The sequence below is a fragment of the Simochromis diagramma genome, unplaced genomic scaffold (assembly GCF_900408965.1).
Source record: "Simochromis diagramma unplaced genomic scaffold, fSimDia1.1 OVJJ01000501.1, whole genome shotgun sequence".
In the NCBI taxonomy this organism is placed as follows: domain Eukaryota; kingdom Metazoa; phylum Chordata; class Actinopteri; order Cichliformes; family Cichlidae; genus Simochromis; species Simochromis diagramma.
The window spans coordinates 825,305-852,880 of record NW_024387320.1 but is presented as its reverse complement, the minus strand read 5'-3'; the positions used below and the strand labels follow the sequence as shown (position 1 = coordinate 852,880).

The 27,576-nt window shown below is 39.7% G+C and overlaps 1 protein-coding gene across 8 annotated transcripts in view; it reads left to right on the top strand.

The window, feature by feature from the left end:
• The window catches only part of mid1 (midline 1), a 34,170-nt gene extending 8,014 nt beyond the window's left edge, over positions 1–26,156 (top strand). For 2 of the 8 annotated variants that reach the window (XM_040005385.1, XM_040005381.1), the window contains exons 2-11: positions 13,876–14,597; positions 15,800–15,859; positions 19,766–19,861; positions 20,355–20,462; positions 22,704–22,852; positions 22,949–23,076; positions 23,699–23,842; positions 24,392–24,553; positions 24,645–24,852; positions 25,130–26,156. In XM_040005385.1, coding sequence (XP_039861319.1) covers positions 13,932–14,597; positions 15,800–15,859; positions 19,766–19,861; positions 20,355–20,462; positions 22,704–22,852; positions 22,949–23,076; positions 23,699–23,842; positions 24,392–24,553; positions 24,645–24,852; positions 25,130–25,478 — 2,070 coding nt within the window. In that variant the 5' untranslated portion in view covers positions 13,876–13,931 and the 3' untranslated portion in view covers positions 25,479–26,156. Of the gene's footprint in view, positions 1–52; positions 155–5,129; positions 6,554–6,763; positions 8,256–10,759; positions 12,308–12,711; positions 13,044–13,875; positions 14,598–15,799; positions 15,860–19,765; positions 19,862–20,354; positions 20,463–22,703; positions 22,853–22,948; positions 23,077–23,698; positions 23,843–24,391; positions 24,554–24,644; positions 24,853–25,129 lie in introns of those variants that run through there. The other 6 variants (XM_040005384.1, XM_040005387.1, XM_040005382.1 and 3 more) reach the window with 6 other exon arrangements.
• The last annotated feature ends 1,420 nt before the right edge of the window (positions 26,157–27,576 follow it).

Here is a 27,576-nt window from a genome sequence, read left to right as displayed (position 1 = left end):
TGAAAGTTGGGGCCTTTATCCTTTCGTAAAAGGTTTCTGGCAATTTTTTCAGCTGTTCCTTGGAATCTGCTATAGTCTACGTAAGAAACTGACACACTGCAGTCTGCACGGTGAAGGAGAATACACGCATGGATGCACAGGATTGCACAAACAGGTTTGCATAAGAAGAAGACGTAAGACACTAAAAGTGTGGGTTGTTTGTGCTTCTCAACATAAAAGTTAATTTAAAAGGGAGGGAGGCCAGATATGTTGTCTTAATATGAAGTTCACTCATGCGTGCACATGCATCAAATCTGCTGACAACTGAACAAAACAACTGTTGGTAAATTATTCAGTTGGCAAAAATAAATAAATAAATCTTTTGCTATTCACAGGAAGAAATGTGGTGCTAAGGTTTTGTGCAGTTTTGTGTATTTTTCCTGGATCGCTCATAAGTTTCGACGAGAGGCATTTCCCTCCCTCAAACTTTTATTTTGGTGGGAACTGAAGCAATGCCATGTTGTTTCAGACAGACCAGAATGTGCAATTGTGCCAAATAACTGCGGATAGGGAACTCTGGTGAATTCATTTAGGATTTTAGTACTTTCCTACATGCAAGCATCTGGATCTGTTTTTTCTCTGAAACACCCTGCTTGCTACAGTTTTAAGCGACCGAACTATTTCTTAACATCAATCTTTTGTGCCTGAGGTATTGAATAATAATCATATTATAAAGACACAGAAGAAGATAGCTTGAATGTATTATTATTCCCCTGAGTGCTTTGGATGTCTGCTGATTTTAATATATGTTTTAAAACTCCCTCTCGCCTTCATTATATAGCTCTATTTCGTCAGTCCTCACTCCAAATGATAAACAAAACAGTCTCCATCGGCTCAGCAGTGCCAACTCCATCAGCTGTGAATTCTCTGCGCCTCGTTGTTGTGACAGAGCGAGAGCTGATGCTAGGTCACTCTCATTGTCAGAGCCAATAACTGTAAATGGGAATGGGGTCTTGTGGGGAAATGGGGCCCGTGTGATTGTAATGTGTGCGCATGCATGTGTTTGGACTCGCTGCACAGTGCAGCTGAAGCATATCCCTCTATCAGTGATACCTCTGCAAATGTTCATCCAGTTTAAAACCTTGAAGAATGTGCTTCACAGGCCAGGGTTGAGTAATGTGTCCTAAACTGTCTCGAAGGAATGTTTTGTTGACATGTAGATGGAGTGTAAGTGAAGGTTTTTTGTAGGGCCGCACCAAGCCAACATATACAGCGAAGCAGTAACACCTCAGTGACAGACTGTTATGTGTACGTTCTCTACACGACGGCGGTTATCATGGTCAGTGCTAAATGAAACGGCGACGGTAGTGTCAAAATTTAATTTAACCCGCAAAGATAGTGTGTTGAAAACATCGCTCAGCTCAGACGCAGCTGACCCAGATCACAACAGCTGCACTTCTGCTTTTGGCTCCAACAGTCTCTATGAACGCATGAACACAGTGCACCAAAACAGATGTTCAGAGCTCCTCAAGCATATCCTGGCGTAGGATGTTTGAGCACAGTGGCACTGTGTCTTTGTTTCTCTAACGGAGAACTGGAGAACAGATAAGTGTTAAACCTCTTCACTGGAGAATAGACGGTACACTTTTATTCCTTCCTGTGTTGGATAAGTACTGTCTTTAATTGCTGCCTCTTGTGTTTGTGGGGGTATTTAGCTCAATGCTTCACTATCTTTGATAAGATAACTCCAGTGTTGTCAGTGAGAGTATAATGATAAAGACGTGACACTAGTTTTAGTGGGTCCCTCAGAAGCTGGAAGCAATTACAGATTCCTCCAAGCAGCAAGAATGTAGCAGGCGTTCACCATGCACTCTTTCAGAAAGATACATTTTTGTCAGGAAAAATAAAAAATAAAATAAAATACAAGCCACGACTTTCAGGCCTTGGGGCTGTGGTGTGGACTAAACATAAAACATGACCTTACTTTTCCAGAAAAAAAGGGGGGAAAAAAATCCTCAGTGTTTCAATTCAATGAGAAAGCACCAGACACAGTAGGCTTTGAACAACGCAGTATAAGTAGTTTCCTCTGTAAATGATATATGAACGTTTCCTTTGTTCTTCCACTTTTTTCTTTTGATCCCTTGTCATAATTTTCAAAACTTCATGCTCATCATTTCAGGGTGGAGTGTAGTAAATATACGCTTTATACGTGCCGAATAAAGTTATTACTATTCAAACATTAACAGAGTGTCTTAAAAGCGTTGCTTTAAAAGCACTAAACAGACATACTCTGTAGGGAATCCCTTAAAATATGCCTGTTTATGTCAATATTTTATAATAAATTCAGTCCCACCACTTAGGATCACAGCATGTATTCGTTTGATACACTACAGTAGAGAGCAGAACAGGGCTGATAATTGATTCTGTTGCTGGCATAACTGAACGTAGCATCAGCGAAGCCGCAGAAAACTGAGAGGACAAGAATCATTTCTAGGTCACTGCCCACAGCGGCTCTATACGTTCTGCCAGTCTATCATAAAGCACAGTGAATGTGCGTACGTAGATGCTGGATCTTCTACAGTTTATATCCTTAAACCTCCTACACTCTAAAAATGAAGACGTGCAGATTTTCTTTGAGATACCAGCTTAAATTGCACAAAATAACACCTCTGTTGAAAGCTGAAGATAAACTGCAGTGAGTGTTAATTGGCCTGGTACTAACGGGCTCGTTCATTTGGTTGATGTTTGGATTGATTGTGTGTTGCTTTGTTGTGGGCATCATGCCTTGGGGATGAAAGCAATTAAAGTGTTGAACCTTTGCCATGGCGGGGGCAGTCTACGCTTTCATCTTATTGTTTATTGGCAAAATGAGAAGTGTTTTGGACTGTCCTAGTTAGGAAAATAATTATTGCTGCTTAGATCACTGTTTGCACTCAAAAGGACAATCTGGATGCCAAAGCACGCGCTAACTCAATTGGGCATGTACATTCAGACTTTAATTACCGTCATTTCTGAAGGCTTAATGGCAAACATAACATTGTAAAGATATTCTCCTTTGTGTTGCCTTTCACTTGCATGTGCTCTATGAGGTGATGCGTGCCATTTAGTGAGCAGACCTTAACAATTGTGAGGATGTATATAGCTGTGTATTAAAGCCAGCCATGCAGGATAGCCCTGGAGACTGATCCCATCTGTTCAAGGCCTGGCTGCTTAGTTAGAAACTCATCAAAATGTGGTCCCCCTAGGTTTGTGGACCCCCCTTTGTCTCTCCATTTGTTACCTCTTTGTCTCATTGCTGAGAGGGTGGGGTGCCAGGGGCAAGAGCTCAACCCCGGAATAGGGGAGGGGTTGGTGGGCCCAGGCATTAATGGAGACAGTATCCATGAAATAGCCCAGTGGAAGTGACGCTTCCTGGACATGTTTTACGCTTGCATGAGCATACGGCTGGGGTTGGGGTAGGGTAGAGAGCTTTACCAATGAGGGAGGGAGTGTGGAAAGAGACTAGCCAGGATGCTACTGTATGTTTTGTTTAATTTCCCATGTGCTGCTGAAAAACAGAGCTGAGCTGTCAGTGGGAGTTGCATCTTACTTCTGCGTTTTTGAAGATTATTCTGCTATACCATGTAAGTCAGATTTACTTGTTACTGTTTGGCTGCTAATGAAATACCCTGACTCTTTAATTAGTCCTGATGCTTTAATGAGCATTTCTCATCATTGTCAGAGCATTGTTTGGAGCATATGGTGTCTGTCCTCTAGTTCCAAAATGTCACCTTAAATTTTATTCTCTGTTTAATGTATATTTAAGAATTTCTTTGTTAGGTATGAAAGAGGTTTGAACTTGGGAAAGAATAAACACCAAGATGAAACATATGATGATGATGATGCAGTTTAAAAATGTCTGCTCATTTGTTCACTTGGATAGATCCTGTTTTTTTCCCTCATCAAAGTTTATGTAACATTCAATTTCACAGCCTATTTTTTTCTAACTTCTTATCTGCTTTTTCAGGAGGGTATTTCTAGCCCTTTTCAGGTCTTTTTCCCCCCCAATTTATAGAGCTTGATGTGCCAGCCATCATCAAGAGAACTGCCTCAGGCTGTAAATGGCCTTATTTAGTGAGGATGAATATTCATTTGTTTAAATAATTATTCCAGCCATGCTGTTATTTATTGATAAGGAAATATATGGGCGCTATAATATGACCTTTTTTTAATTCTAGTAAGATTACACTAAGAAAACAGTTCACAAAAGGTCACATATACAAATGCATTAACAAAGCATAAACAAAATTGCTTCTGTTACTCCTCAAACATCTGGAGTCCAATTTGATATCAGCTTGATAGAATGAAACTGCCAGTTTATATTTCAGTCATGTTGATGCATTATGACATAATCCGTGGTAAATATTTGGATTTATACAGTTTATTATATCTGCTTTTAGTGGAAAGCAGAGCTACTAAGTAACAAGAAGATACCAAAATAAATATGGATCAATTTGCTGGACTTGAAAGCCCCTGAGAATTTGTGTGTTAACAAGGATCAGATTGGGTTTCCAGTGGGTGAGGTGGGGACAGTTGTTAAAACCACAGCCCAGACAAGTTTTATATTTATGGGATGAGTAAAACAGAAACAGACATTTTTCCACTTCGCGTTTATTACAGTTCAGAATAGGGCGTGACTTTAGACTGACCCTGAAGTAGCAAGTCATTTTCATCTTTAAAAAGCACTGGCCGCAAATGTCAGGATGACTCTAATGTCCTGAGTTTTATTGCCTTTTACTGCCCTAATATGATTCTCAATATGAGAGCAAGCAGTGAACTAATTATTCTGCAGACAATTTGCGGATATATATATAGTACTCAGAGCAATAGCACTTTCCTGTTGATTTTCTTGCTGTTGGAAATTATTGAAAAGGTCGTGTGCATCTAAGGACTGATATGAGGAATATCTACCTTTGCTGTGTTTTGCACCCAGACTTAACTTTAGCATTATTATTGTTTTCTGCTCCCAGAAAGAAGAGAATGTAAGGAAGGAGTGTTAAAAGAGTGCTAAATTCTCAGGAAATAATAGCTAGCTTGTTTAGCAAGGTCCTTTTACAGACTTTCTGGTCGCACAGTCACATACAAATAAAATATTTTAATTGTAATCACCAACTGGACAAATTATTTGTCCAACTGCAACAAGAAGTCAAGAAGTTCAGTGACTCACATTAGCGCAGGTAAAGCTTAACAGCAAGCTAGCAGCCTTATTGGTACTAGCTCGCTGTACCACCCAGAACAGCCCTGCCATTAATTTTAAGCCATAAAGTGAATTATTTAAAAATGATGCCATAAATGTGTTTATTTCTGCTCTTTGGTTTGGGAGCCGGCCTTAAAATGCCACTAGGTTTTTGCGACAGTCATATTAGCTTCATCTTTATATGCCGCTTGGTAGTTTTTTATGTATTAAATTGATTTGTCCTGTGAAGTTTCACATCCATTAGTATGTTAGTTACATGGCCATAGGAGTCACCCCGCTTAATTTGCCTTTTGTTTCTCAATTTAGTCATGGTCACCGGGAGGAGAGCGACCTCTCTCAGGTATTGTTGTCTCGCTAACAGCGTCTTTACACATTTTTGCTCCTTACAAAACGTTGCAGACTTTAGATTGGCATGGGTTGCTGGAAGGAACTGGACAGTGACAGACAGCAGTAGGCTTGACTGAGAAACAAACAAGCTGTGAAGAGAGAGCTGAAGGTTTGCCAGTGAAAAGATTAGAGTGGCATTTGGCTGGAGCGCCAAGATGCACCGTTGCTCTTGCCACACTGTCATGGCAACGGAAGCTTTATACTTGCCTCGCAGTCCCCCCGCTGAGTGTCCAGACTGTACCAAAGAGTCATTTAAAGATCCTGGGATTATTTGTGTTGACAGTAGTTAGCCGTTTACAACATAAATTACATTTTCCTGAATTCAGCTGCATTAAATAGACATTTGCTGCCCTCTTTGATTATTCATTACCATGGCTTTACATTCTTTTGACAGGTGAATGAATAAGACGCAAAAGGTCTATTATAAAAGAGCATGTAAACTTCGCTGAGCATCTTCACAATTCAATCTATCCCAGAGCTCTCATTTGTCATGCAGAGCACCTCTGTTCCCTGGTGACCAATCAGGAGTTCTTCCCTGTTGGCTAAAAGCACCCCCTTCACTGCCTCATCATCATTTGTGATTGACAGCCTCCCACAGGAAGGAGGGGGCTTATTTACCTCCTTGTGTTCTCATGGGACTAAGTTAATGATCCCAGCCAACAAAATAATACAAAGAGGGAAAAGCCTGAGAAGTCGGCGCCTGGTTGAACCATTTGGAGCAGTTTCGGCTTCTTTTATAGAGGATTAGAGAAAAAGAGGCTGTGTGAAGAGAATTTCAGAGATAGCAGTGAGACAGATGAAGCAGCAGAACCCAGACAGAAAGTGGGAGCTGAAGGGAGGCTTCTGAGGAAAGCCGGTGTTTTGAGAAAAATCCCTTCCTGGGCTTTATTTCTGTATTCATCTGTCACCCTGGCTGTGAACTGTGTGCTTGACTGAGTAACAGACAGCGAGGTAAGGCGTGATCTGTATTTCCAGTGGATGACACTTTAAAAGCTGTTTAGGTTTCTTTTAGACTTTGGAGTTTGGCTTTGAGGGAGTTTTAGTGTGCTAAATTAAATACGGTATTCTGTATATTTTTTTTGTCTGCATGTTTGAAATGTAGATATAAAAATGTAAACAAACATCAATGGTGATTTTATGGCCCAGTGAATTTTTCTGTGGTGCTCAGTTAAATATTTTTGCACTTTATTGCATGCTTCCACACTGCACATGGTGCTGACCTAACTGCAGCTGCAGTTATGATGCATTTCAACTCATTATTTGAGTTAACATATATAAGAATCTAAGTGTTTTTATCATTCCCCTACATTTCTTTTGATCCTTTTTTATACTGAAAAATAAGATCTCACTGCTCCTCCTCCGGGGTTTTGGCTTAAAGTTAATCCAAACCAAGCCATGCCTTATATATTGTGGTTTAACCCCATAACATAAACGTCTGCTTTATATGGATGCCATTTAAAAAAAGAAGAACAAAAACCACTCTGACCTTATGTTGTTGACAAGGTTGTTGCAGGTAATGCCCTGCCTCAAAAGTAAGCTCAAATTCTGTGCTAATAAACGGATCAAACTTGATGTTATCAGTCTCACTATTTGGATGCCAATCCTGTCAGCCAGCACATGTTTGCGTTGGAAGCGTTTCTGTGAGACTGGTGAACAGATGCCAACAATCTGAGAAAACTTTCAACAATATCTAAGTCAGCTGTCGCAGCCACATTACATTCCTGTGTGTTTCCATTTCAGTGAATGTGTTCACAAGAAAAAAAAGGAAGAAAGAAAAAGAAAAGGTGTTATTGCTTTAAGAAATAAGCTTTCTTCTGAGCGTTTTCCAAGCTAACATAAAGTAACCTTCCTACCTTGAGCAATGTTATTCATCAGCATTGAGATAATGAAGATAGCAATTCTTAATAGTTATATGGCATAAATGACTGACAGTCTATTAATATACCTCTGCTTAGCCATGATAGCATTTGCAAAGTGTCACTCTTGTACTTTCTGAACAGTTGATTAATAATTGATTACTGTGTTTCATGAGGCACTATTCCATTTGGCTCCATTGAACCGTGACTTAGGCGTGAAGCATATTTCTAGCTGCATTATTCTAGACTAATTTTAGCAGGGTTAACTATAAAGCATTGCAAATTTATATTATATGCAAATCTCATCGTAGGAAACATGCAATGAATCTGAAATGAATCTGTTTATTAATGCAGTGCATGTTGTTTTTGTGGCATGCAGCTCAGCTATTTGGGGGAAAAATCCATTGGAGGATGACAGCAAACCTCTTTCCGGAGTTATGGTAACACCCTATGCTCTAACAGTTCCGAGAGACAGACCAAACCAGTGAAAGGCCTGCCCCTTTCTTATGATTGGCTATCTCAACAATTTGCAGCCCACTACTTGTAGATGGGATAGGTGCAGTTCTCAGTGAGGGAAGAGAAAAGGGTGGTAAGTTTTGATCTTCCTGCTGTTTTTTCAGTAGGCTAGAAGGAAAGAGTTAGTGTCAGAAACTCACAGAGATTCAGGGGGCGAGTGACTTTGCTTAAAGTTCAGACCGCTGCAGTGGATCAGCTTGGTAGAGCCTAACTATCAACACTGACTGACTTTAAACGTGGCTCTTTCCTTCTGCTTGTTTATTGCTGTAATCATGTGGCAGGTAAGTCAGAGGGTCATTCTTAGCTCTGTTCACTGTGTTTCTGTGCCTCTGTATTTTTCTACCAAAACAATGAGTCATATGTTTCTAAGCCTGTAGGCAAGGATCTGTGCAAGAGCTGAGGTGGTTTGGCCTTGTGGTGCTCACAGATTCCTTCATGTTATGAAGTGTGGGTAGAACTTGTGGAATAAGATGACTAACTTGGAGGGCCAACAGGGATTTTGCAATTAAAAAGCGTCAAAGAGAGTGGGAGCAGACAAAGTCGATTTCCAGTGTTAAAGCAGCAATTCAGTGTAGCATTTCCTAAAACACACACTTTTACATGGCCTCTGCCTAAAAGAATATATCTTTTAGCCTTATTTTCTTTTCTCTCTCTCTCTCTCTCTCTCTCTCTCTCTCTCTCTCTCTCTCTCTCCTCCCACTTCCCTTTTTTTCCCAACCCTTGCTCAGACTTAGAGATCCACTGCAGCACTGAGGAAGATAAAGCCACTCTTCCAACCACAATCTTGTGGCCTCGTGACCTACAAAATACCATTTACGGAGCTGATAAGATAAAGGATACAGACATTTTCCCTCTGCAAAATCTATCTCTATATATATTTATATAGTGTGTGTGTGCGTGTTTGTGCGTGCATGCGTGAGCCCATTTGCATCAGCCCTGCATACATAAAAACAGAGCAGAGCTAATGAAGAGTGAAGCTGAGTTATTGCATTTGAGTCTGTGGTTGCCCCTGTTAATAAGTAACTTATCTCATTCACTTGAGGAGGAATGTTAGACATCTTCCCACCAGAGCACTGCTTCTGATCACTAGTGTGACAAATAGATATCAAGCTGTCACCATGGTAACTCACGAGGTCTTTTTATAATGTATAATAATTAGAGTTTAGGAGAAGGAGCTGCAAGTGGTGGACGCTTTGGGAACAGAAGTATTAACTGACTATTAAATTTTTACACGTTTCTTAAGATTGCAGTTATTTTTTATTTTGGTGGGAATTTATAGGTCACCATTTAATTTCAACGTCAGACCGGACACTGTGCTTGCTGTAGTTCACAAATCAGCCACACGATGTCGCTCTTTGAATGTTTTCCACAACAGTTAGACTCATTCTTGTTGAATGACGTCTGCAAACTGCTTCTCCTCGCACAGGGGACAGACGGTAAACAAGAGCAGGTCTAAACATTATCTATGATTTCAGCAAAAACGTGCAGATTGAGATAGATCCGAAGTGAATGAGACATTTCTTCTGTGTGGACGTTTGAGTCACAAAACCACAGCTGCATACTTGGAAAGTCACATTTTCTAAAGTTCCTGTGGTGGTGGAAAGGATACAGTGTTTCCCCGCTGATGCCACCTGCCAAGCCGCCGAGAGGAAATGAGAGTTTGGTGCAACTTCTGATGTTGACCGGGATGACCTGTGTCAGTAAACATGCAGAGAAGTGACAGGCAGGAAGAATGAACATATTTCAGCTGACCTCTACACCTCCGTTTCCATTTCTTACGCTGTGAGAATGCCATTGCTAACATTAATTGGACCTGGTTTCCAGCTAAAGCTTTGTTTGCACAGCCACAACACCAAAACTTATAACGCTGTTATTCTTCTCCGTGCAGTTGTGCTTGACAGATGCGTTTTGAATTCAGTTGCCGAAATATTTAGATTTGTAATTAACTTGTCCTCCGTAATCATTTAAATAACAGCATTTGTAGCCCTTGGTCAGGGCCAGTTCCCATTAAGCTAATCTCAGTAATGTGTGCAGCTGCACATCAGGTAGATTTGTCAGTCTAATCAGCTGATTTGTGCTGCTGCAGCTGTAAATCATATTAGGCCAGAGTGGGCCGCTGCTGAGCTGGCTGCTTCAGGGAGCAGCAACAGGCCACACATTGGTCACAGCTACGCTGTGAAGACAGGATTATAGATAAATATGTTAGGTGTGTGCCCCAGGAAGGAAGACAAAGAGCAATCACACTCTTTCAGACTCCGAATACAGGGTTCAGAGCTATCATTAAGGGCGATAAAAGACCATAACCAAAGGGATTAGGCAGTACTTGAACAGGAAATTGTCTTCATATCTGAGACTTTGTAATTGTTTCATCTCTTAGTGACCCATTAGGCGACTTCCTAATCAAATAAAATTACACATGTTCAGTTAGTACTTCAGTTTAAAGACAATCACACATTTAATTTGTTATTTCCCATACCTGTGATTCTTTGGATACCATACCCTAAGCATCTTTCTCAGTATAGAGTATGAAGAGAAACTGTCAGCTGAAAATGCTGCACTTATCCAAAAGCAATCAGTTTGCCAAACGTAGCTGTTAAAGTGATGTATAGAGTCAGATGTTTTTGTACAAGGTTTTATGTAGTATTCTGGTTGTATGGTCGTATTACTCTCCAAAATTAAGGTCTCATCTTATTTAACCATTATTGTTGAGAGAACTGAACTTTGGAGCTCATTTGTTTTCATATTTAATGCTTTATGGTCTCAAAGTATGTAACTTCATAACACCAGAATACTCCCATGGCAATATTATATCAATACAATGTCTGTCATTATTAATGCATGTTCCAATTGGTGTGGATATGTGATATAACCTAATACAGCTTGTCCCAAAAGGTAATGAAATTTTATGTAGGCAATATTACAATGCCCCATAGACAGACAGTAAGTACCAGCATTTGACTGTTCCCCTTTTTCTCATTAAATGGGAACAGAAGTCAGAATTTTGCCTTACACTTGTGAATACTTTGGTAAAGAGCAAAAAAAAAAAAAGAGGTTATTTTTAAACTTAACTTTGAATCTTTTCAGTCATCAATGTACATTTTTCTCCTGGTTTCCCTAAGAGCTGTTTATTCAAACTGATCAATTCTCTGTGCGATCTTATGATAGACACCAAATTCCCTGGGAATACCAGTGACATTCCAATATGTATCTCGCAAGCAATGTACCTTCTACCCAGTCCTTTGTACGAACTGTAGCATGCCTTTAATAGTTATAGTGTACCTGTCTCTCAGAGAGAAAAGTCACCCTGGGGAATCTTTTGATTGACAGAAGAATTCAAATGGAGCGCAGCAGGGGTGTGTCTGGAAATAGAGGCACATGGTAAGCAGATGGTACCTCAGTGATTCCCACATGAGGGCCAGCTGGTACAGACTGGAATGTAGCACATAATGTTAGAAAGTGCCAGTCTTTATTTGTAATTGTATGGCAGATTCTTGGTGCCTCAGCATTTTTTTTGCTGAGCGACTTTACAGTTATTTTGCAGCCTGTAAAAATCCATTGCATCAGATTTGTTGCATATTAAATAACAATGGCCTCAGAGAGGAGGGATAACAGACTCCGATAGATGGTGAACCAGCGATTCCACATAATTTTCTTGACTGGATGCTGCGGGAATCACAAACCTCTGTCCCACATCACAGATGAGTCCCGCTGCCTCCCGGGCTCCTTCTCATCTGTGTTTGTGTCTTCAGCCTTTCTTTTTGAATCTCCGGTGGAATTGCCAAGTACCTCAGCATTGTGCTGCTTGAAGCAGAGGTACAGTCACACAAGGGAACCTGAAACTGATCCGAACGCTTTGAATTTCTGAATGGGCAGGGCTGAGGGGACACTGACCTGCCTGTGAGGATGTGAGCTAGGGCTCTACATGATACTGTGCCTCTGCTTATTTGCTGATTTTGACTCTCGCTCTCTTACACGCGCACTCTCTCTTTCTCCCTCTCTCTCTCTCGCTGTTGCCTGCTCTCTCTCTCTCTCTCTCTCTTCTTCCAGTACTGGCCTGAGCTCCAGCTGTAGGTGGAGCTGGCTTTCCTGGAATTGTCGGGCAACTTTTCCTGTTGTGCTTGCTACCTCTTGCTCAATCACTTGCTTAATGACAGCTCTGCTGCAGGACTTATGGGGCTCTGAAAACTTGTGCCATCTGGATGCATATCTCTACAAGCATGCTGGAGTTAATGACTGGTGCATTTTGTGGTATAAACATATTTTCATGATTCGAGTCAGAAGTTCTCCTTCAGCAAAAATGTCTCGGCAGTACAAAGTGGGGCGAAATCCATCGGTGGGTAAAGTAAACTGTGTATGAATGGGAGCACTTTCAGGAGTGCGTAATGTACTTGGGGCTGTAACGCACTTTGCAAGGGCTCTTTGCCACAGTGTTGTTTTACAAGCTTTTTATAATGTGTGGATATTTTATACCATAAGCGATGACATCAGAGGATAAGTGTCTTTTTGCTTTGTGTTTGTCACACAAAGCCCTTTATTTAGTTTGTATTTAGGGCATCCTATTGAAAATAACAACTCTCAAAAGCATTATGTTTATCCAGTTGCTTTGCTAAAAAAAATATAATGTGTGATTTTGTCTTTTCTCTTGCTGCGGAAAATCTAACAAGTGGATGAAATTTTGAACAAGAAGTTTGTTTTTTTTTATCATGTTTTACTATCATGTTGTTACCCTGTAGAGGTTTATTTGCTTTAGTACAATGCAAAAATGACTTCATATCATCTGTAAAGTTAACATAATATAGTTTTGTTATTAAATAACATTTGTTCCTGAAAGCATATTTTGTTCACACCAGAGGGGTTTGGACAATGGAGCGGTATCCCTTGATTCTCAATTTCTAGGCACCTACATTTGCTGCTTTGCCTTTAAAGAACAAAATAGCACTGAAACAAAGGCCCGCAGATGCATCAGAGTCACAAGAGACAAGTGCAACAATTGCTTCTTTTCTTGTGCAGTACAGTGGGATCACTGAATGTCTGCGAGGATTTGAATAGAACAGAAAGAACAAACCCAGGTTTGTAGCTCATAGGTAATTGCTGTATCCTCATAACTTCAAAAGGCTACTTGTGCCCGACTGTCCTGATAATGAGCTTTTGCCTTCTTCACACATAATGAGTGGAGGTAGAGAGTTCACATAGAAAGACGCTGTGAGCACAGTGTGTCCACTCGCAGCTGGGGTGTCTGACTGGCCGGGAACAAAGGCTTAGTGTCTGTGATGGTGTGTAGCCCCAGCCATCAGCAAGCAGGCCAATACACTTCTGCTTGGCTGAGTTGTCAGTCCTCACTGGCCTGCTGGCCTACGGGCTACAGTATAGACAGGCTAGACTATTCCTGTGCCAAATTAAAAGGAGCTGCTGCTGCATTCTTTTAAGTTCTCAGTTGAGCCACACAGACCAAACTGAAAGCTGATACATGTTTATGTATTATGTGCAAACACGTGTTTTTGCCCGAGAATTTTCCTGCTTGCTTGTTTTATTTTTCCAGTATTCTTCATTTCCATAATCAGATATCTCTTACAAATATTTATGTAATAAAATATTAATGTTTTTTACATTCAGTCGATTTCTGGTGCATGCTGAAACTCAAGTAGAGATGAATAACTTTGTTTTTATTATCATAAATACTGGTAATTAGATCGGGTATGCGTAATGTGTTTTTTATTGTTCCTTCCAAAGAATATGTTGGATTTGATTGTGGACATTAGGACTCCAGCTAACTATTGTTTCTCCATCAGTTAATCTCAGAAAAATAACTTGATAGAAACTAATAAGCAACAGTCTATCATTTTTTTAACCTTTGTCGCTGCTGCTAGCATTTCCTGATTTATTTTTGTGTCATCTTTACAGATAGCTGATCAGCTTCCCTGGATTTCGCTGAACATCCCGCTTTGTTTTGCTTGAAAATGGAAACGCTGGAGTCTGAGCTGACCTGCCCAATCTGTCTGGAGCTTTTCGAGGACCCACTGCTGTTACCCTGCGCTCACAGTCTTTGTTTCAATTGCGCCCACCGAATCCTGGTCTCCCACTGCACCCCCAGCGAGCCAATTCAGTCCATCAGCGCCTTTCAGTGCCCCACCTGTCGCTATGTCATCACCCTCAACCAGAGGGGCTTAGAGGGACTCAAACGCAACGTCACTCTGCAGAATATCATCGACCGCTACCAGAAAGCTTCTTTAAGTGGACCCAACTCTCCTAACGAGACTCGGCGTGAGCGAGCCGTCCCTGACAGCACAGCCATGACGTCCCCCTGCAACCGGGTCCAGTGTCAGTTCTGCGAACAGGACCCTCCACAGGATGCCGTGAAGACTTGTGTCACCTGCGAGGTGTCATACTGCGAAGAGTGTCTCAAGGCCACCCATCCAAACAAAAAGCCTTTCACGGGACACCGTCTAATCGAGCCCTTGCTTGACTCACATCTACGAGGGCTTATGTGTCTGGAGCACGAGGACGAGAAGGTCAACATGTACTGTGTGACGGACGAGCAGCTGATCTGCGCATTGTGTAAGCTAGTTGGCCGACACCGAGACCACCAAGTCGCAGCCCTCAGTGACCGATATGACAAACTCAAGGTAAGAAATAATTTTAGAGAAGCTCGGGGATTTAGGACACAGTGAGAACAGATTTTTCACTAATGTCGCACATAATTGAGAGACGGTTTCTGAATTTTTCAAAAACCTCTTTCAGCTTCTCAGCATGACAGGTTGGCAAGCTGATAATGAAAATATTGAATTTCCACATTATGATAAACTTAAGTGGGCTTTTTGCACAGCTCGATTTTGGCAACGCACAAACACACAGAGATAAATTAAGAGTATTGATTACAGGAATGTGAAACTAAATCTCATCGATTTATTTTTTAAGTCGTTTATCTGAAACAGACAGTCAACAAGAAAGTACTCCATGACGGATTTGCTACTTGAAAAATACAGATGATTTACAAGAATAAGTGCAATAATACTTCGCAGTTCTAGTAAGAGAGATAGAGGGGTGTTTTTGTGAAGCAAGTTTAGAGTTGAGTTTTTCTGTAGCGAATTAGCAAACACTACAAAAGTTCCTTTATTCGGCATTGTGAAATAAATAATTGTACGAAATGACTTCCTCTTTAAATTACGCTTAGCGATAATGTGTTTACTTTGAAGCTGTTTCCCACTTGGCCAGTCAGAGACTGCTTTCACACTTTTAGGTAGTACTGCTCATTGTCAGTAGATGGGCCGACATGAATAAGACATAAGAAGATGCTGTTTGCTGGAGTATAAAAGGGCGGTTTGGCTTTTCTTCACAAATAAGCTTCTATCATAAAAAAACTAGCTTAGGTAGGTGTATAAAGTAACTCGCAAACTCAACAGGATGATTTTATCGTCCACTATAAGCCAGTTGTTCCATGGAACTTTAATACAAAAAAGAAAGTTACCATACACAAGGGAACATCAAACATTTACTGTTTTAATTTGGGAAAGTCTTAAACTCGGCTGCAAAAAGCTTTTCAGTTCAGTTAAAGTTCACCTTAAAGTTTGTCTGCATGGCATAGGCTGCATGACAAAAAAAGAGCACCCTTATTCTTTTCACAAAACACTCCCTTAATGCATGACTCACAAAAGGATAGTTTTATGTATCACACGCAGCACTGAAAGCCTTTTTTGTCCCCATTCCTTTCTTTCACAATGCTTGGTCACAGTGGAAGTGGGATATAAACAATCTTTTTGCAACATATTGGGAAGATAGGACCAGCCTTAACCTCTCTCCTTTGTTTGATCGTGCTGTCATTGTGCAGAAATCTCCCGGCCGCTTTCTCTGTGTGGGGCGTGATCACTCGTTCCAGGAGGCAGAGCAGGTGATCAGCATCATTTCTTTAATTACACATTCGGGGCAGATTTACTGCGTAGATCTGCCTGGACCTGAATGTAACTTTTGAAGGGATCGATTACCAAATCAAGACCAGTGAAATGAAAGTGAAACGCTAGTTGCAGCTGGTCTGCATAACATGAAGTAATGAGGCATGGCAATATGGCCTGGATGGTTATTAATGCTAGAGTTAAAGCACTCAGCATTGTGAGCCTGGTGTGTTTTAATTATTTCACGAAGTAGTTAATGTGTGCTGTGACATTGTTACTTCCCTTTTAATGAGAATAAAATCCTGCAGATGTTTGCAGACATTAGGATTGTGGGTGAATTAAGGCGAACCGAATCATTTTCATCCTCTTGCAGACTGTTATAAGCAAAGGTCTATTTTCTCTCTTGAAAAACATTAACCAATTACCTTTTTCGGTATCCTATCGCCGTATCTCATATTTTACTATTTCATGTGTTTACTCTTTTTTTTTTCCTTGATGCACATGCACTGTTAGTTGCATTGTTAGCCCAAGTGAAAGAGGAAATGACAATTTTCAACAAAGAGAGAAATAGTTTTTTTCTCATGGCATAGGACAGGACCCAGGTGGCATGCAGCTGAGCTTGTTGATAGTTGTTGGCTTTTTTCAAGCACATGTTTACAGCCACAGTGCCTCACATTTCTCGCAAATTCCCAGACAAAGGGATACTGTGACTTGTAAAGGCACGCATGTGCGTCTTTGTGTGCGTGTCTGTGTTTCAGCCTTAATTATGTGACATGATCCCAGTTAAATAATTATAAATCTTATATATCCATGTTATATTTTCTTATATCGCTGCATTCCTATTAAAGTCATAGGAAAGGCAGAAGCATTAAGGAAAACCCCCTTTTTTGCCAGATAATCACAGAGCTTATATGTAAACATACGAAACAGTCATGCAGACGTTGTAAAGCTTGAGCTGATCAAACCACCTAGATTAAAACCGTGGGAAGAAACCCATGTAAACACGCGGAAAACAAGAGGAGGAAATGAAATTAAGACCCAGGACTACTCTATAACGAGGTGACGGTGGGATACTCAACCACAGCGCTGAAATATTTATTTTCAGTGATAGTAGGAAATGGATAAGTTAAATTTTCTTCATTTCACTGTTATGACCTTGTGTGAGCCTAATTAAAAAGAGATTGCACTCATGTCATCAGAGAACTTATACTAGAACAGCTCGGTCGCACACAGTATGTGGGTACTTTTAAAGTTCTATAAAAATCAAACCAACTGATATTTAATGTGGTATTTTTTGTGAGGAAAAAAAATCTGCATCATTACAATCAGTGTTGGAAAAGTTCTTTTTGAAAGGTTATAGAATAAAGACTACTAGTTAACCTGTTCAAACATAAATATGACTGTATTAATTACTAACTTACTACATTTGATGTCTTCAGTAAAACTAGTTCAAGTCCATTGCATTTCGATTTAGAAAGCACTTTCACAGCTGGTGAAGAAGCTTTATTCTGTTTAGTGTCAAAGCCCGTTTCTCATTTTAGAAGGAAACCATTGTTGAATTTTTAGCAATATCCAGCACTGAGAGGCATTCTTGTTCGCCAGCGTGGTCACTCACTTTGGTGTGGTTGGCTGGTCGCAGGCATAGCAGACTCGGTTGCTTGGAGCAGTACGCATTGATTTGACATTTGGCAGAGAAGAGGTGGTTTAAAACTAAAACAAGAACAATCAAAAACAGCATTCAAGATTTCATATTGCCACATGAATGGAGCCTGTTAAGATGTAGAGGCAGCTGACCTGCTTTTTCTGGAAATATTCCAAGGCAGGACTAAAGTGAACAATGAAAAGCAAAAAATGGATTCTACTTACAAGCTCATCAAAAAGTAATTAATAAATGTATAAGTTGATAACTTATTACAATTGCATCTATTTTTGATTCATTTACTTAAATACAGCACAGATTATACACATGTATGTATACACCAGAGTTACCACACACACTATGGTACAAATACAGTTACGGTGTCCTCCAGCAAAGTAATGCAAAACACGGCCTGTGTTGCTCACAGGATGAAGAGTCGCACAGTGAATAAAATTTCTAATGTTGACACAGGATAAAAGTCTGAGTCCTGACGTTGACCTTTCGGGACTCTAAGAGGAAGGAAGAGAGGCCAGCCAATGAAAAGGTGTGGAACCAGAAGCTTTCCCATACAAAAGGAAGCCACTATTCTTTCCTCTCATCAGATTTAAATGATTTTAGGAAAGAGACCTCCATTAGACAGAGCTGTCTAAACATGTGAAGAATATTCACGCTGCAAGAGAAGTTATTTTAGCTTAATTGAAAATGCCTGTACAGCAAAAATTTTCGCTGAGGTGATTTTACTTTGTGGTTTTTAACGGTCATACTGTATTTTGCTGTATTCACCATCAGCTGAATATCTTATGTTTCGTACACCACTTAGGAGGTTTCAAAGCCGCCATAACCTGGACCTGCAACGGATCATCTGAAATGGCTTTCATCACATTTTCTTTTCCATATAAATAAATTATCTTTGTAAGAGCAGTAAAACAGAGGCTCTGCTATTTTAGTACAGTGACTCACACACCTTATGAAATCACAATGTGAGACTGAACTAACATGACAGAGCCTCTCCCACCATCTATTTGCTTTAAATCTTTGCAGGCTTCTCGTGCTTGTTTGGTCTCATCTCAAAGTATTTGTGGGTTCTTTTTTTCCCTTTTGAATAAAGGGATGTTAGTCAGAGTTATATTTTTGTGATTAGTGTTTATGGTTCTCTACAATAATTTCTTTTAAATCAATGTTTTAGGAACCAGGTGCTATAGTTACAAACAGTGAAATTCAAAGGCAGTTTGTAACTGTTTGACTGTAAAATTTCAGATGCATTCACATGTATTGCTGAAGACTTAATAATAGATTGAAATACATTGTTCTGCTTGTATTTGATTTAGCTGAAAATGCAGGTTTCTAAGAGAACCCCAAAATTCAGTTGTTGTTTTTTTTTAATTTATTTATTTTAATGTCTGGTGTCAGTTTTTTTAAATGACACTAGTATAGAAGTACTTTTAACTGCTTTTTTATCCTAATGGCCAGCAAGACACAGTTAGGCTGCATGAAGTATATGAGGAAAATAACTTTTTACTTGATTTATGACCTCAGTAAACATTTCCCAGATGAGTTTATGGTTTTGAAGCACTAATTTCCAGTCATATCCATTACAGCATCATGGTAAATTTGTAAATCATGGTCCAATTTGGAATAAAATAGAGATCATGAACACACTGTAATTGACAAGTGGCTACAGCATGGGTGTGCAGTATCCTCAGTTTGCAGTCTAAATCTGTCATCCATATTTGAAGTTACAACCTTCTCCACCCATCTGCTTTTGGTTTTGCAAGACCACAGTTTTGTTTGAATTGAAATCATTTTAATATAATCATGCATTAATCTTTTACTTCCTCTGAATAATGCTTATAATATTAGACATTCTGTAATGTCACAGGACACCATCATCATGCTGCCCGATTATAGTAAGAGCTTAAGTTCGAAACATCACCCTTTGATCTGACTCGGTGATTAGCACACCCTGGGTTCAGTTGTCCAAATTACTGGCAGATGCTCTGCTTAGCTTCATGGCCTCAGTGGGCAGTATGATGGGATCCTTGGCACAAAGCTAGGACTTGGGGGGGGGGCTCACACTGATCAGAGCCCAAATCTGGCCACTCATATCCATGGGCAACCTTGTGTGTCCTCTCACGTGCTCGTTACACTTGATATGGTCCTTATGTTCCTATTCACCTAACTCTCTTCCAGGATTTATTCAGCTGTTTACAGTTTGATTGGGGAGGCAGTGTATAATGAAATGTTCCCTTTCAATTTTGTTTTGCAGCAAGCCTTGGATTCCAACCTCAGCAATCTAATCAAGAGGACCAGTGAGTTGGAAAGTCTGATGGGCAAACTTATCCAAACCTGCCAACATGTGGAGGTGAGGTTATTTGTCTGTTCCTTTCAGGTTGGGGGTTTTAGCTTTCCAGGCAATCCGTGGGCAACAACTCATTAAATTATTAACACCGTGATGAATTACTGTATCCGAATGTGGAATTGTATCATGTCAACAAGACTGAGTGCTCATTACTCACAAGCTCAACAATTATTGTTAAATGACTGCAAATTTGGTATTTTAACAGCATGTGTAAGCTAAATATGAATTTATTTATGTCTAGATATAAATAAATAAATATGTATAAAGTAAATAGCATGTGATTCATTGAAAATCCTTTCAAATAAAGGATTAAGATACTGCATTATGTCAGTTATCTCAAAATGACTGTGCTTTAAATGAATATATATGTGTGTGTGTGTGTGTGTGTGTGTGTGTGTGTGTGTGTGTGTGTGTGTGTGTGTGTGTGTGTGTAAACAAGGACAGCTGATTGCAACTCTGCTCTAATGTATGTTACCTGTACCCCTGTTTTGTCTAGGTAAATGCATCGCGACAAGAAAACAAGCTGCAGGAAGAGTGTGACCTGCTGATTAATATCATACAGCAGCGAAGACAAATCATAGCTACCAAGATAAAGGAGGGCAAGGTACCGTTTATCACACTTTGTATCTCGATAGCTTTTGTTTGTTTGTTTATCACCTCGTCCATGTTGATAACCTTGCTTCTTCACTCTAGGCTGCTGTTCTTATTAGAATACAGCAATAACAAATCACAGATGATGGGTAAAAAAAAAGACTCTTCACACGTCTACTGCTCAAAGGGAGAGTATGTAACGCACGAAGGACGCATAAGTGATGTAATGCAACGTCTACAAAGGAAGATAAAAAAAATATGAAGAGTTAAACATATATGTATTGTCTAATACAAATCAGCAGTAGGAAAAGCATTGTAATTGAAAAAGCACTGTACAGTAGTTTAGTATTAAAAACACTATGATTTACTGTATTAATGATGTCCCAGGGATCTTCCAGGAATGGTGATACTATCTTCCAGGGAACTGATTGGTCAGTAGGCAATGATTTCATGCCTGCTGATCTCTAATCTTCAATATAACCTGCTCTAGAGGCAAAAATGTGAACTGCCTTTATCATAAAGCAAACCCATGGTAACCCTGAAGTTACCTGGATAAGCCAAAATCAGGCTTTCACAGTGTAGGCCTCTGATTTGACTGGTGGCCAGTGTTAGCTAATGTGGGCAGACACATACTGCTTTGTAATCTGTACTGATGTTAGTTCTCTAAATGTGACATTTGGCTCCATCTGGACACACGTTACACTACATAAAAGCAGGTCTTGATACATAGTTTGATTTCCAGGCAGCATAAACTTTTGTATAGTTCTAATAATTCATGGAGGAAGGATGACATTTTTTCCGGTTTCTGGTGACCATAATGGTTCTCAGACGTGTTTTCTTTGTTAGTAGCAGGGACTTTTCCTGCCAAGAGGAACCGTGGACATCAATAAAACAAAACAAACAAAAAAAAAGTGAACATTAGCTAAACATCAGCTATGCAAGCAACAATTTTTTACAGTCTAAAAAATTTGCAATGCATGGAGAAATGAGCAGTCTGTGAAGTGTTTGGCTTATTGAAACTCACACTGTGTTGCAATGTAGAGAAAAAATAAAGAAAACTCTGAAACAGGATTATGGGAAAGTGAAAGTAAAGGAACACAGAAAGCGTGGATGGTGCTGTAGCCACCACTGGTCAGCTATTAAGTCCCTTCAGAGTTCCTATTAGCCATGTAAATGCAAACAGAAGGCAGGCCTTGGAAATGTGTTGTTCTCAGCGGGTAGCTTCTCTCCCCCGCCCCCCAGCAATCACCAGTGGCTTTTCAAAAGCAGCTTTTATCAAAAATATACAAATAGTAAAACGTAGCACACATTACCGTGATGTTTACTGTTTCCTGCTTCACATCTTATTGAGTATTCAGTCAAGCTGCCTAACAGTGGGGCTGTTTTAGCAACTGACTGAGAAGAATCTTCAGGGAAAGAACAAAAAACACATGTGGCAAACAGACACATGCTTCAAGAACTAAAATGTAATTGCTTGCTATCCTGTTAATGTGAACAATTATAGGGCAACAAGCAAATATATTTTTACCACTGTTTAGGTAGATTTAGGCACAAAAACAATTTACTTGGCTATGTTACGGTTAAAGAATACAATATAGAATAGTTAAAAGAAAAGCTGACTTTGGATTCTAAAGAGAAAACAAATTGCAGTTCTCTTCTGCAGTGTGGACCTGTGTTTCAACATATTGATGGCCACTTATACTGACGAGAGTTTATTGCTTTGTTTTGTCCTCAGTATCAGGAGCGGGTGTCCATAATTTTAATATGGATGTGTTATGCCTCTTGAATGGTTTCCCTTCCATTTCTCCTGTCCGCCTTAGAGAAGCGGGAGCATGCTGTGCCATGTTCAGTGTCAGACTAAGATCAGTCTTGCTTCCTGTGGTGGTCCACTCTGGAGGGGGCCTCTTTCCTTCCACACCTCGTGGCTCATGACACAGGTTGTGAGGTTGCTTTCAGCCACTAAGCCATTGAGCCACAGAGGGGGGTTAGAAGGGTCTGGTTTCTATGACAATACTGTGTAGGATGTCTCATGAATACCCCTTATGCAAGTATTGCTTATAAAACAGGTTGTAGGACAGACTCTTGTGACTATGACACTACTGAAAAATCAGAGTTTTTTTCTCCCCAGCAGGATTTCCTTATTGGCAAAGTGAAACCCAATTTTACATTGGATAAGTTGCCGTCTCATAGGTCATGCATCGGTTGGTAGTTTACTAAGCTATTCATCTGTCTGCATATCCTATTTTCTGCCCAGTCTGTGAGGCTGAGGAAGCTAGCCCAGCAGATAGCCGGCTGCAAGCAGTGCATTGAGAGGTCCTCCTCGCTCATCACCCAGGCTGACCAAACCCTCAAGGAGACAGACCACGCTCGCTTTCTTCAGACAGCTAAAAGTATCTGCGAGAGGTGAGACACCAGCGAAAGGCAGACACGGGAACAAACAATAGAAACTGTGTGTAAAACTGTCGCCACATATTAATGTTAATATTTTCTTTGTACCAGAGTGTCTATGGCAACAGCATCCTCCCAAATCCTGTTACCAGAAATTAACCTGAATGACACATTTGATACTTTTGCTTTGGACTTCACAAGGGAGAAGAAAATGCTAGAAAGCTTAGATTACCTCACAGGTGAGTCGGGCCACGCATGTTAAGCACAGAGCATTTAATTGTTTGAAATGAATCCTCCATGTAAATTACTATAATCTGTTTGCTTGTTTAGTACCGCCTGATCAGTTTCCCCAAAACTTTCTTTTTCATACGATTTGCCGGCTTCCTTTATTGAAAGATGCACTTAAAATGAACCACAGCTTATCCGTGAATTATGGATTTATAAAATTACAGGCTTCGGCAAGCATAACAGCGGTGAGTTCATATTTAAACTATGTTATTGTGAAGGAGTGGCAGAAAACTAAAAAGCTCATATAATTTACAGCAATAGTTTTTTTGCTGCTGAATGAAACAGGTTTGATTGTTTATGCACGGCTCCTGTTGTGCACTGTGAATTTAACTCAGCATGGGGGCTGTAGCTGTAATAGCTGGAGGAACTCCAATATAGATTAATTACACTTGTCAGAATAAAGGACACATGCAGACACTCACACAAACACACACGTGCATACACACAAAGGGCTGGTGCTGTTTATCCATCACTGGTCTCTGTTTGTTATTTTGATGTTGTGTGCAGAATGAAATCAACACCGCTTTCATTATTTTCTCTGGGCAACATTTACCTTTTGTTTTGTGTTTGCAGCGCCAAATCCACCAGTAATCCGCGAGGAACTCTGTACAGCTTCATATGACACGATCACGGTTCACTGGACATCAGATGATGAATTCTCTGTTGTATCATACGAGCTACAGTATGCCATCTTCACCAGCCAATCTAATGTTGTCAGTAAGTCCATATGTCGTTTTCTAAAGGAACCACGGTCAAATGTTTGGGGTGGAAAACACGATAGTGGTGGGATTTGAAAAGGATTTCTTAGAAAGATTTTCAAATAGTTCGAGGGGGTATGCTACAATATCCAAACATAATATTGTGTTTTAGCTGCAGGAGTGGAGAGCGTTGTCCTGGCTCTCGTGGGTAATGAGATGTTTCCAAAATGCACTGTAATTTTTGCTGCATCTCAGAAGGGAAAGGAAAATAACAGTCAGACTGGATTTACATCCAGATGCACATCGTAAGCTGGATATTATCTCGGGGTTGAAATAAAGAGCAGACTGCTCGAATTGATCGCCCTAATTAGCCACAACATGCTCGATCAAGCATTTATTCTTATCTGCCTCAGCGCTCGAGCACACTTGAGTAGCAGTGCAACTATACTTGATGAATTAAAAATAGCAGCCTTAGATTGAAAGAGTTCATGTTGTTATACTGTGTTGTCTCACTCCTTAGTTTAAACTTAGTAATAATTCTCATGGTGAATTTGTGCTTTGTCTATAGGTTTGTGTAAATCTGCTGATAGCTGGATGATAGTACCAAACATCAAGCAAAATCACTACACGGTGCACGGACTCCAGTGTGGCACCAAGTACATTTTCATAGTGAAAGCAATAAACCAGGCTGGAACCCGCAGCAGTGAACCAGGGAAACTCAAGACAAACAGTACGTCAGCAGCTGTTCAGAAATGCTTGTGTTACTAAATAATTATTAATACTTGACAATTGTAATTAATACTTTTTTTTTAAATTGTAAGGTCAGCCATTCAAACTGGAACCAAAGTCTGCTCACCGGAAGCTGAGGGTGTCCCATGACAACCTGACAGTAGAGAGGGATGAGACATCGTCCAAGAAGAGCCATAGTCAGGACCGCTTCTCCAGCCACAGCAGCTACGGTGTCACGGGAAATGTCTACATCGACAGTGGGCGCCATTACTGGGAGGCTCTGATTGGGGGAAGCACGTGGTAAAAACATTTAAGTTCGTAGCATGGCTCACAGGTAGTTCAGTGTCAGACTCCTGGTTGGCTGGACTCAAGACTAAACAAAGATAGGCTCGCTAGTCATTGGATAGATTTCCATGAAATTTGCTACATTGCTACAGTTAGAATGTCTGCTCTCATTTCTGCTTAAGTCTGTAGATGTATTGTTTTTATGTAAGCGTGAATGATGTTTCAGATTTAGAATGTTACTACTAAACCTGTATTTATGAAATGTAATTATTTCCTCTCATTGGTTACGCAGGTTTGCAGTAGGAATTGCGTACAAGTCAGCGCCGAAACACGAGTGGGTCGGCAAAAACTCAGCCTCCTGGGTAATGTCTCGCTGCAACAACTCATGGGTGGTGCGTCACAACAGTAAAGAGATTCCCATCGAGCCCTCGCCCCACTTGCGGCGTCTTGGGGTGTTGTTGGACTATGATTCTGGATCTCTGTCTTTTTATGACGCTGTTGGTTCTCAGCACTTGTATACGTTTGACATTGACTTTGCTCAGCCAGTCTGCCCTGTGTTCAATGTTTGGAACAGATGCCTAACAATCCTGAGTGGACTGCCTATCCCCGATCACTTAGAGGGAACAGACTACAATAACTGATAAACCTGCCCCGTCTTTCCTGGATTTTCTTTTTTGTATCCAGAAAGGGACTTGATAGTGTGCACCTTTGAAAAAAAGAAAAAAAGGATACAGTGACATTGGTGTAGATTTCCAAAACTAATCTGAGCTATTTAATAAATGTTTTCTTTGCTTTGCACATTTATGTACATTACTCTTTTGGTTGGTGACAATTCCAAATTCACTAGCTGGCTCCACATTTTTTTTACATTCATATTGCACACTTTTTTATTAATATACTTTTAAGGAAAATGGCGAATTTTTAATGACATCTATTAAGGGGGCTCATATGTTTGTGGAAGGTTGATTTAGAGGCCATTGGAAATTTTGTGTTTTTGAACTTTTTTAAGTCGTAGCACTTTGATAAAGTTGTCATTATAATATAAATGATTACTTGTCAATGTTTCTAAGAAAAAAAAAACATGTAAATGCAGGATCTAAGAATAATAGTTAAGAACGGTTTCACTTTTTTTAATTCTAATAAGAAATCAGTCAATTCAGGGGTTTTTATGTATTTATTTCTGAAAATGTTCTAGTAAAGTTTAGCATCTCGGGAATATTCATCTCCTCATTATAGCCATTTTAAAATGGATCTTCATCATAATTATGCCATTTTAAGTTTCTCTGACAAGATCTAATAAAAGTGACTTTGCATGATTATTTGCGTGACTATCCTCCTTGTGTCATGAATAATGCAATCCACAAATGTGTTTCAGTAGGGCTGTCACCAAAGCAGATTTGGACAGGATAATAGCATACTGAAAAACAACTGACAACAAAGGATTCACTGCAAGTTCTATAGAAATTTTGAAGAAAAGAACAATTAATTTTTTAAAAATCTGTGCATTGACTTTTCTCTCTCTTTCTGACAGATTGATAACCCCCCCCCCACACACACACACACACACACATATATATGTATATATGTATATAAACGCACCATTCTTTACAATTTTGTAAAATGTGTGCCTCCTATAATATATCTGCTTTTCTACCTCATTTAATCATCAGTAACAGTACATTGTAACTTAACACAATGCACCATCATTTATTTTTGAGTTTTATTTTAACATTGGAATGCTTTTTTTTATGAAAAGATAACACAGCCATCATAAAGAAAAGTGTCAACGTTGCTTTGCAGGACTGACTTTGACCTGCATTGAGCCACAACACAATTTTTGACAAGATTTGCTCTGACATTTCGTTTTGTATTGGAGTAGCGTGGCTTGAATTCTGCAGCGTTTCCTTTCAACAAAGTACAAGAGCAAAAAAAAAAAAAAAAAAAAAAAAAAAAAAAGAAGAAGATCTGAACTCTCTGTGACCTCCCCATGAGACACCCTGCAGACAAAGCCATAATAAGTGAGCACTACCTCCTCCATGTAATGTCACCAGAGCTTGATTTTGTGATGTGTTCATTTTTGCGTGGGAAGAAATACTTGAAGCTATTTGTGAAGAGGATCTAGTCAACCAGAAGTATACTAAATGCTACACATTGCCAGTTGTCACTTCACCTCAATTAAAAAAATAAATCATTAAATTAAAATTAATTATTGAAATTTGTCAGTAGATTTGTTAGCTGTAAAATAAACAGTGGTATTATAGTTCCTTCCTGTTAACTAGTAAGATTTAACTTAAGGACAGTTTTTTTCTACTGATTAAAAAAAAAATAGTAAAACATGCTAAGCTTATATACATCAACTTTAGTAAAGAAACGCTGTAGCATGAAAAACACAAGTAGACACATTATTGTTTTTACTTTTACTTCTGCATGAATAAATGGACGCAGACATAGAAGAGTTAACGGAGTGAAAATATCCCGGAGCCTGAATTTTTGTCTATTAAAAATGTTTCCCAGGGCTCCACCTGCTGGATTTATTTATTTTTTTCTGTGATGGATTAACGTGTTGCTGGGTGCCATTTTTTGTCCCGCCCACAAATTCCATCTGCCACGTTGATCTGTTTGTTTTGTGGTGTTTGTTTAGTAAAACCTACAATGGGCCTTCACCATAACCTGGATGATAGCTGAAATTTCTGGTTAGGCATCTAACATTTATTTATTTATTTATTTAACGATCAAAAC